General features: G+C 37.2%; 1 protein-coding gene across 1 annotated transcript in view; it reads left to right on the top strand.

The window, feature by feature from the left end:
- Positions 1 to 1,546: 1,546 nt before the first annotated feature.
- The window catches only part of LOC306863956 (signal peptide peptidase-like 3), a 41,725-nt gene continuing 31,498 nt past the window's right edge, over positions 1,547 to 11,773 (top strand). Inside the window, exon 1 of the mRNA XM_079407586.1 lies at positions 1,547 to 1,995. Coding sequence (XP_079263712.1) covers positions 1,973 to 1,995 — 23 coding nt within the window. The 5' untranslated portion in view covers positions 1,547 to 1,972. The remainder of the gene's footprint in view (positions 1,996 to 11,773) is intronic.

Here is an 11,773-nt window from a genome sequence, read left to right as displayed (position 1 = left end):
CAGAGACGACTTCTACAGCCCTGAACGTCAGCGGAGACCAGGAGACCGAGATGAGCGCCAGAGACAGATCCCCAGTGAGGACCCCGCCACTTAGACAGCCATCGGGAAAGACCACTGGAACCAGTTGAGCCCTTACAATCTGACTTTGCTGCAGTTGGAATTGAACTGCTGGTTCGTTTGACCAGAGGAGAACTGGCCCCCCGACTGAGCCTGGTTTCTCCCAAGGTTTTTTTCTCCATTCTGTCACCGATGGAGTTTTGGTTCCTTACCACTGTCGCCTCTGGCTTGCTTAGTTGGGGACACTTCATTCCCAGCGATATCATCGACCTGATTGCAAAGACACTATTTAAACTGAACTGAGCTGGATGATGACATCACTGAATTTAATAATGAAATGCCTTTAACTGAAAATCTTTTTTTAATCTTTATTTTACATTATTGACACACTATTTTCCTTTTTTGATATTGTGCAGTTGCTTTGACACAATTTACATTGTTAAAAGCGCTATATAAATAAAGGTGACTTTACTTGACTTGATTTAGGAGTCCTCTTCACTACTCCTAACGTTTCACAGATTTAGGAGCTAGTTTTAGTGCTAAAACACTTTGTGAAATACTCTTAGAGCAAAAATGTAGGAGTCCTAAATGTAGGACTGACACGCCCACTATTTTTAAGATTTTCTCCTAAATCAGGAAGTTAAGAGCTACTTTTAGCCTGTTTTGTGAATACGGCCCTGATCTCATCATCATCCAGGCTGTCTGGAATGACATGAAGAAAAAAACAAAACAAACTGAGACAGACTAAATCCAGAAGAACTGTGACAACGTCTCCAAGATTCTTCAAGAGACCTTGTAAATGTAAACTTATATTTCCTACTAACACACTACAGCAAAAGATAGAATAACTGACTATGAACCATTTTTAGCTGGTGAAAATACTAGTCTTCTAATAATTTTGACCACCACTGCATTTAATCTTTATATAGAGTGGCATTAAAGTGACGTGACATACGGCCAAGTATGGTGACCCATACTCAGAATATGTGCTCAGCATTACCCATCCAAAGTGCACACACACAGCAGTGAACACACACACACACCGTGAACAGTGGGCAGCCGTTTATGCTGCAGCGCCCAGGGAGAAGTTGGGGGTTCGGTGCCTTGCTCAAGGGCATCTCAGTCGTGGTATTGAGGGTGGAGAGACCACTGGACATTCACTCCCCCCACCTACAATCCCTGCCAGCCCGAGACTCGAACTCGCAATCTTTGGATTACGGAGTCCGACTCTCTAACCATTAGGCCACGACTTCCCCAATTATTTACATTGTTTAATAAATAAGAAAATAGAATAAAGAGGATCACAGGCTCTAATCTAACATCATTTGCAGCTTCCAGGCCTTTTTCACATTTGTTCTTTTTTAAAGCAGGCCTACTACATTATTTCAGCCGAGCCAATCATGAGAAGCGTGTCGAAGCTGCAGTACTGCATGTGACCTAGAGTGGCAGAGCCGGTCCCTTCAATCTGCTTCTGTGTGGGCAAACGCATGCACGCGCACTCCTCTGGCAGGGGCGACAGTCGCGCGCTCGCCATAGAAAACAAAGCTATCCGAGCGCTTCCATTACAAACCCAGCACACAGCTCTCTCTGCATGCATACCGAAGATGGGTTTGCAGCTCATCTGAGGGCCATTGAAAGCGGGGCCTGTTCCGAGGACAGTCAGCCAGCTAAAGTTAACGAAACGTTTCGGGGTTTTTTTTTTCCCCGGACTGCTTTTGTTTTTTAGCCGCGGCTAGCAGCACAGCCCAATCATTGTCATTTCTGCTGCGAGCTGCCGAAGGAAAACACATCGCCATGTTGTTATCGGAGGAGGCTCAGTGAAGAAGGCGAAACCGTGAGCGTGTGGAGGAGATAATCTCGTCGTTTGAGCCCAACCTGAGTCCTCAGCCGCTGCCTGTCTCACTGACTGACTGACATGGCGGAGCAGAGCTACTCCTGGTGAGTGCCAGCAGCAGATATAACCATTCAGACACAAAACACCGACACTCAGCGCACTTTAACACACATAAAGCCTCTGTCAGCGTCTAAAAGGTGTGATTTTACCTCAGTTTCGCCGTTAATACGGCAGCATTGCGTTCCGGTGTAGGTTTGAGGCGTATTTAGGGTCTAATGTAACGTTAACTTTTAATCTTAATCGCCATCAAGCCAGCCACTCATTTAATCCGTTTTACCTCACAAATAATTGATTTACAATCCTTTTGCTATAACGCATATTTCCCGTCGTGTGTGTTTATTTATGTGGTTGATTCAGTAGTGACACAAAGGGAAATGCAGTGCGCTAATATGCTAACACCTCAAGTGCAATCTGAAACATTATTAAATCAATATAATGCCATTGATTTTATCATTATTTCGTCGTTTCTCATCAAAAGCAGTGTTGTAGTAGCCGGTAATCGTAGATTGGGTCGTGCTTGCGGTGCTTTAGCTCATTAGCTGCTCTAATCCATTCTTTAAGGAAGAGAGCAGTGTATATGCAAGACACGGGCTGTGTTTCAAACCAGGGAGCTGACTACCTAGACTAACCGGTTTTGGCGTCGTATAATTCCAAATATGATGCCCTAAAATGCCCTCTAGGTAGACAGCACACTAGGTTTAGATTTGCAGGCTGTAATGTGTAATCAAGATATTCAAGTCACTGTGAACTGAGGTTTCCTCATTTTAACTCTAGGTTGATATGAATGATAGCATATGCCTCACTCTTTATCTGTGTCAGGCTTTCATTGATATAGCTGGAGATAAATTGCAAAAATGTTGCAATTTATGAAATGTTATAGACTTAAATGTTTACGTTTTGGGCCTATTTTGAGAAATGATCTAAATATAATGAATTTATGATTTGTCTTGTGCATCATATGTCTAATATTTAAAACAAAATAATTAATATTCTAAACATTTTTGTTAATTGTGTATATGTAACACACTGTATAAGTAATATATCATATTTAGTTTTTAGTATGTTCATATATTTGTTTAAATTATGTATATTTAAACTAGTAAATTATATTGTAATCAGATATTACTTAAAATATTACTGTTTAACGTGCGCATATTAGATTAAATCATGCTTTTGCAATATTACTTCATATTATAATTTTTTTTACAATATTACAATTGTTACACCGTGTCATTTATTTATTTTGTTTATTACTGTTTAACATGAAAATAACACTCACTCAGAGACTTTAGTAAAACATTTATCATATATTAATTTATTAATACAAAATAAACACAAATATACAGCAAATAAAAACTCGTATAAATTTATTTTTCTGTATTTTTGTTTATATGGTTTTATTTTGTGTTTGTAAATCATGTATTTTTCCAGCTCAGTTTTTGCTATGAAGATCGCATTAGATGCTGACATCTAATGCAATAAAAATAAATAACTAACTAACATGAAAAATGAATGGGAAAGAAGAACACGTCACACACACATATACATTAAAAAATTAAATAGATTAAATTTAAAATAAATTAAAATATATACAATGTTTATATAATTATGTATTATAAAAAGATGCAAAATGTTTACAATAAAAGTTCAAAAACAGTGTTCAGTGTTATTATTATTAATTATCTCTAATATCTCAGCTGGGCAGTTTTGAATGACGATTGTTTGCCTGTAGAATCATGTTTTTGTCGAGCTTAAGTTGTCACCCCTGTGTATTCAGCAGCTCTTGATAAAAGGAGTTGAAGTGGAATGGCATGACTGTACACTTGACTTTATCAGTGAACTATATCACTGACTTATACCTGCTACTCTAATGTACACAAATATATTACACATGTATACAACAACAGATATTTATGCAGTGACCTCTCATGCCACATAGCTAGAATTCTCATTATCAGTGCAGTCTGAGTAATTTGCGTTTAATTGTTGACCTCGTGCCATATGTGAACAAGTAATTGTCAGACACTAATCCATTTAAACGAACAATGTCAACTAAGCTCTTTTGTCCTTAATAGGCTATTGTCTTCATTCTGATGATGTGTAATTTAATCAATAATATTCAAAACGCATTAGCTTAGCATATGTAAAAGGGCACAAAATTTGGTTGATCTTTAAAATAAATTAGTCCTTTTAATCCTGTTTTTTTCTGCGTAATCAAACCATGGGTTATTCTGCCTAGAATACGTCTGTAATCTGTAGTTTAGCAAATGTTCTTGACTCTCCAATTCACGTTTGACTAATGCTCACAGAACACAAGTGTGACAACATTGCAGTAGACCATTGACTGTAGTGGACCATTTTTGCCTCTAAATAGAAAGTCTGAGATCTACAACATTTAGATGTGCTTATTTGAAAGGAAAGTGCTCGTGCATTTTGAATTGATCTAGTGAGATGTGGAATGAACAGAGCTTTTTGCTCTTGCACTTTGTCTAGTTGTAGAACTGGCTAAGTGTTACCCAGGGTTATGATGACAGTGCGAAACAAACTTTTTTGACCACCAACTACAGTGACTAGTAAATATGTTAAGGCTGTTATATTAAAGGGTTACTCCTCCCCAAAATGAAAATTTTGTCATTAATCACTTACCCCCATGTCGTTCCAAACCCGTAAAAGCTTCGTTCGTCTTCGGTACACAATTTAAGATATTTAGGATGAAAACCGGGAGGCTTGTGACTGTCCCATTGACTACCAAGTAATTACCACTGTCAAGGCACAGAAAAGTATGAAAGACATCGTCAAAATAGTGCATCTGCCATTAGTGGTTCAGTCTGAATTTTATGAAGCAACGAGAATACTTTTTGTACGCAAAGAAGATAAAAATAACGACTCCGCATCACCGTAGTGCAATTTTGGAGAGTATCCACTGAACGCAAACTCCGTATGTTGTTCTGTGTCAGCTGCACCACTATGAACCAAAATGGCAATGTCTTCATACTTTTCTGGGCCTTGACAGTGTTATTAACTTGACAGTCAGTGGGACAGTCACAAGCCTCCTGGTTTTCATCCAAAATATCTTAAGTTGTGTTCCGAAGACGAACAAAGCTTTTACAGGTTTGGAACGACATGGGGGGGTAAGTGATTATTGACACAATTTTCATTTTGGTGTGGAGTAACCCTTCAAGACATTATAAACCACAACTTGAAGTGTGAAAACTCTGCACAAGCATGTGTTCTCACCATGCACATTGATGACTGTTTTTGTCTGACTTGAAGATATAATTGTCACTTCAAGTGTGCATTTTTGCTTATACATCAAGTTTCTTGTGTCAGTCTGAGACATTTGACAGCTCACCCATCATAGTGGTTGGCTAAGTAAGGCTACGTCCACACAAAGCCAGAGCTTTCCCTATCAGATCTTTTTTTTTTTTTTTTTTCCTTCATCTCAAGAAATATCTGCATACACACGAAACCGACACAAAATGATGTAGTATACATGCCAAACTAGCATGTGGTGCTGTAATTCTGCCACAGACACACTAAAAATGGAGAAGACGACTTGGACTAACCATGCGCACGGTATACAAACGAACATGGAACAATACATTTATTAATCAGTGTTGACATAGCATTGTCTGACTAGGGTGGAGACCTGGGGTGATGACATAATCGTTTCACAAAATATATGGGCTGCATCTGAAAACTTGGGCAGGTGACTTGCTGCCTCGCTGTGTTATGAGGCAATGACTTTGCAGGCAGCGTTTTTGCATGGAGGCACCTCACGAAACTGATTTCGGACGGGCTTCTGAGGCAGCATAACGGTTTAATGATCTACAACAAAATAGAACGAGTTTTGGTGATAACTAAACGAATATTTAAATACTAATTTCTCGCTAGAATTGACATCAAAAGTGCAAAAAGTTAATCAGAAATATACATTTACACAAACTATCCACCAAATGCAACTTTCAGACGCCATCTTTAATTTTTAGCTCAACCATCACGGAATGGAACGCACAAGATTGTGGGATATCAAAGGCAGCGAAGGATACATCTATGATGCCTTCAAAAATCGATCAGATGAAGGTATCTCATGAGACAGGAAGTGAAGTTAACTTTGGATTCGGACGTGCCTCGATGCCTACCTTGGAATGTGTCCTCCGAAGGCAGCATTTTTCAGTTTTCGGATGCAGCCATGGATTGGCTGTCCACACGAAAATGCAAGGGTGGCGTTTTCAGATTCATCCACTCTGGGACCCGGTTTAAAAAAATAGCGGTTTCACGCTCCCAAACGCCAGATCCGTCTTGACGAAACAGCAATCTGATACAAAATTTTTGCATATACAAAAACGTGTTTCCTTGTGGACGAGGCCTAAATTTACCTACCACAGCACTGCACAACAAGTACCAGCAATTTTAGAAAGACAAAGACACAATTGCCGCCTTTAGCTAATAGTGTGAAGTGGGTCGCGTTAAAAGTATTGATAGTTAGGGCTGGCTATTGAAACACATTTCACAATTAGGTTAAATTACAATCTCCATTCAGTTTGATTTGGATATGTAACCGGTACAGTATACGGCAGTTTCCAACAGATAATGCTGTAAACTATACAGGAAGCCCTGTCATTTTCTATGTTACTGTTATAAAAAAACTTAAAAATAACAACTGATTTGTTTAAAACATTTAAATTGCACACAAGTCGAACACATTATTCAAACATGCATTAAATATAGAAGAACAGGTTAAGTCAATTATAATATTTAATATAATGTATGTATTTAGTAATTGCTCCTGTCTAGAGTTAATTTTGAGCTAAATATCAAGCTGTGGTCATTGAATGGGTTTTCTGTGGAAAATGCAACCTTGCGTGACACTTTTCAGTTGTTTTGACTTTTTCTGTGGTTGAAACTTATTGAGCAATTTAAGAATCCGTATCGGTTCATCAAAATGAGACTCGATTAAAATCAATATTTTCAACAGTCCTATTGATAGTCTTTTGCATGTACTTCTTTAAGAAACCAGCATTTATGATTATCAGTGCATTAACATGTTGGACTTTTCAGTGCTTATGCATGTTGTAAGGTACGTATTTCAGAAGAATGCTGCTAATTTAGCTTCAACTTGCATAATGCGACATTGTCACATTGCATGTGCCACTTTATTTGCTTGATGTGGCTAAAAAGGTGTAAACTGTGGCTTGATTTCAAGGCAACATCAACATTTAAAAAAAAAAGTGTAACGGTAGTTGTGTTTGGCACACATGCACCGAATGAATGTAGCGGATGTCTGCTGAATGTAATTTTAAACTCTGAGTATACTTAGGATGGGACCATACTGTTTATATCAGTATACTTAGATGTTGCAAACGCATCTGAAAAATAATGGAGCACACAAAGTAAGCTGCTGCAGAAAACGTACACAATCCAAGTTGTTCTAAACATGAGACTTGCTTTAAACTTGTGAGTTTGTGGCTTGCCCACCTGTCAGATTCGTGAGAGGTTTAATGCATTTGATGCATGTTTTCTTCAGTGAATGACATCTTAGGAATGTAATATTCTCAGAAAATGTTAGAAAGTCATGCTAGTATTTCCATTTCGCCTTACGGCGCACAGTAAAGCGAGTATCCATGTTTCTGATCGTATTGTGTGCAGTTTGCCAGTGTATGCTATTTTAAAATAAGTCTTCATAAACTTTCATTAAAACAAAACTAAAACTTCAGGTTATTGATTATTTATTGATTATTTTAGAAGGCTGCATTATTTGATCAAAACAGTAAAAACTAATGTTTGTTAATTATAATTGAAAAATTCTTTGAATATAATTTATTCAGGATTCTATGAGTAGAAAGTTTGAACAAGCAGTGTTTGTTTGAAATGGAAATCTTTATAAATGTTATTACTGTCACTTTTAATCAATTTAATTCTTTCTCGCTGAATAAAAGCATTAATTAAAAAAATATATAATCTTACTGGCCCCAAACTTTTGAACAGTTGTGTGTTTTTGTAACCAATTTCCAAATAGATAATTTAAATACTGTTTTAGGCTTGTTAGTGCTCTATGCTTGTTTGTGCGCTAAAAGTTATCGCATGACATTACATATTACAATAATGATAGATTTGAAAGCCTTACCAATGGGACGTGTTGAGATGCTCTCGATGGTGAACTTGACCTTCAGTCTGTATGTTTAGGTTATATTTTCAGGTTCTGATTCTTCTGGTATAAAACACTCACTTTACACCATCCAGTTCATTCCCAATTGATTAAATCTTGCCGTTTTAACTGTGCTGGATATCTTTTTTCACTCATACTTTATGGAAGTGAAATTGTTTGCGAATGCATGTTGACTTCAAGTGAAAAAGAAGCCCTGGGAATCTGTTTGTTTTGGCCTAAGGTAGACAGCATGTGTTCAGTATAAAGATCCGCTGTTTAGTAATATGACAGTAGCTTTGTATTTAATGTAATGTGAAACTTTCTATAAATGTTTTTCTGACAAACTGACAAAAGTCATAAGATGACTTTAGCTAGTGGTAGACTAATGATGAAAGATATGGACTGACAGCTGAGCGGTTAAAGCCTCAAGCAAAGCACTTAACCCTAGATTACGCTAGGGTGACTGCAGTTGCTGTTAGTGTACTGTAAACCACATACAAAAAGCCACTGAAAAGTGACAAGTAATGAACAAGGAGCTTAAACGATTTTAAAAAGCATTATACATTTTATAATATATTTAGAAAAATTAAATCTCAAACAACCTGTCATTTCAGGTCTTACTAATCGGTATCTTATTAAGCTGTCTATTTCTATTGCTGTTATATTGAATTGTTTGCTAAGATGTCAGGTTTTATGTACTTATTAACAGCCATGTTATAAATGGTCATATTGCATTGCATTTGGCCCACACTCCCACTACCACGCTGTTTTCCCTTTTAATAGGATTTTGCTATTCAGGAAGTACCATACCACAAAATCACATTTAAGGGCAAGCAAAGTCAATGCAAAAACCTATAGACAGTGCTTGAATGCAGTGCCAAGTACAGGATTTAGTTGTGTAGTATGCCAGAACAGTTTTTACCACCACACTTTTGTTATGGCCTTTTGGATTATTGGATCTACTGGCGGTTTTGCTGACAGTTTTGTGAGCCTGAGTGACACCATTTTCATGAATTTGCTAAAAGTGCCTCAAGGGAAACTTTGCCTTGACGGGTGTGCTTGGCTTTAGCGCTGTTTGTAACCATACTAATACATATTGTATTCAAATCAGTGTAAATCTTAAGGTATTAGTGGTCAGATGTGGCTGTGAAAGATAAATGAGGTAGTGAGCTGTAGAGGGGGAAGTGCCTGCTCTTGAAAGCTGTGGCACGATGCCACTTCTGCCAATCTACAGCCAATAGGCTGTTAATTTACTCAGACATGCATGCGCCAGGGCTCGCAAAATTTCAAAATCCCTGCTAGCCCTTCGGGCAGGTACTCTTCAGATTTTGATAGCCGTAAATTAATTTAACTAGCCCAAATAAAATAAAGACCATAAATCTCAATCAAAAACATTTTCAATACACGAATATCAAGGAAAAAAGTTTTATTTTACTATTTACAAGGTAGCTGCAGAATACTTAAAAATCTATTTTAAGGCAATTTGAAAAATTATTTCTTATACCATTTAACATTTAAAACTGTCTAAGGCCTTAAAAACGCTTCAATTTAGTTGTATCAAATTTAAGGACCCGTGGGAGCAATGTTCCCTCTAATTTTTTTTCCCTCAAAACTTTTCTCTATTGGGCGGCCATTTCGGGCACCTGAGCAAAAACATTCTTTATACCAGACCTGTACAGCACGCACACAAAAAAGTGTGTAACTTTTAACTTTAATGTGCTATTTATATTTGATTTGACCCTTGATGTAACTAAATGATGTACATTTTAGATTACCTGAGATTACCATTTTTACTGTACAATACACTGCAGTTCAAAGGTTTGGATCAATAACATTTTTTAAAGAAGTTTCTTAGGCTCATCAAGGCTGTATCTATTTGATAAAAAATACTGAATATTATTTCACAAAATAATATTGTGAAATATTATTGCAATTTAAAATAAACTTTCTATTTTAATATACTTTAAAATTTAATTAATTCCTGTGAAGCAAAGCAGTATTTTCAGTGTCACGTGATCCTTTAGAAGTCATTCTAATATGCTGATGTTTAATCAATGTTGGAAACAGCTGTACTGCTTTTTTATTTTATTTATTTTTTTATATATACTGTATTTTGTGGACCTGTGATATGTAAAAAAAAAAAAAAAAAGTTATAAAGAACAGTGTTCAGTCAAAATAGAGATTTTGTTACAATATGAGCTATTCAAAAGTTTGGGGTCAGAAATTTTTTTTCTTTCTTTTTTAAAGATACTCTGTCATGACATCAGCTCTATATCGGTTTGCCCGAGCATTGCTATTCTTTCCCTTTTACTGCGGCATTCAATCGAATGGCTTCCCAACTCATTTTTGTGTGCGCAAGGCCGCGGTGGAAGAAGAGCGCGGTCGCGCGCTCTCAGTTAGAGGGAACACTGCGTGGGAGCCCTGTATTTAAGGTAGCCCGTCGGGCAGGGTAGTGATACATTTTGGTAGCCCGACTGGAAAACACCATAGCCCCGGGACGTCGGGCTAGCGATTTTGCGAGCCCTGTGCGCTAAGTGAGCTATGTGACTCGGAGGCGAATGAATTGGACCCTGATGTTGAACATGCACGAAATAGCTTTTTTTTTTTCTTTTTTTTTATTGTGTAAAGTTATAACTTTAGCCTAATTGTAGTGGCAAATGCCTTTGTCTCTACTTGTAATAGTACACTGAGTTCTTGCAAGTGTTCTACTTTGTAGAGTATAGTTAAGGACTGCATATAATATTTCAGGAAAGGATATTTGACGATTAGAGTTGAAGATCAACTTTTTCTTTTTTTTTCATTCAATTACGCTTTTGATTCAGCATGTATATCAAACTGTATATAGGCCTAATAATAATGTTAAATCTGTAGCATTTTGATTGTATTGTATTTTTTGATTTCACTGAATTTATAACATTTGTCCCCTTTGCATTTTTTGCCTGTAGTAACTATATAATTACGTCAGCTTTTGCAAAACTGCATCAACAAGCCAGCGTTTTGCCTGCCAGCACCCTCTTGTGTATTTGCAGGGACTGTCTATAGCAACGATCAGCTGTTAGATTATGTGGACAGAACAGCAACAGCAGTGTCCTGAAATTACCATTGAAATGTCTATCAGGAGTCAAACTCTGAAAGTGTGTCATTGACATGAGGATTGTCCAAAGGTTGTGCATGCCTCCTTTTTTGTGTGTATGCAAAAGGTTTTTGTATGTTGCTGGTGTAAGAATGAAGCTTGAGAGTGTTCAGACACAAAATCATGTAAATCACATGAAGCATTATCTACTACGACACACCCTTAAGGGACATCTGTAGACACTTCATTCTGTCACTCTCTGTCCTGTGATATTGCATCGATATCTTTCAGCTCCTTGTAACAGTGAGTGAGTGATTACTGACTGTATGACAGCTATCAGTGTGAATGCTGTCTATATGATCGGCCATTATTGACTATATGGCTGGCCATCTGTATGATTATCATCCATTTGACCGCACATCAGCGTGTGATTACTGACTGTATGACCAGCAATCAGTGTGAATGTATCTGGCAATCACAGTACCTGTATGTATTTGACAAAGCTATTTTTTTTTTTTATTCAAATTATTATTGTATTTTTCTAGTGCTCAAATAAATCACTGAGACATACTCTCAGAAAAATGGTTGCAGGAATCTCATT

This window comes from Barbus barbus, assembly GCF_936440315.1.
Source record: "Barbus barbus genome assembly, chromosome: 45".
Taxonomy (NCBI): Eukaryota; Metazoa; Chordata; class Actinopteri; order Cypriniformes; family Cyprinidae; genus Barbus; species Barbus barbus.
This window is presented reverse-complemented; position numbering and strand designations above follow the sequence as displayed.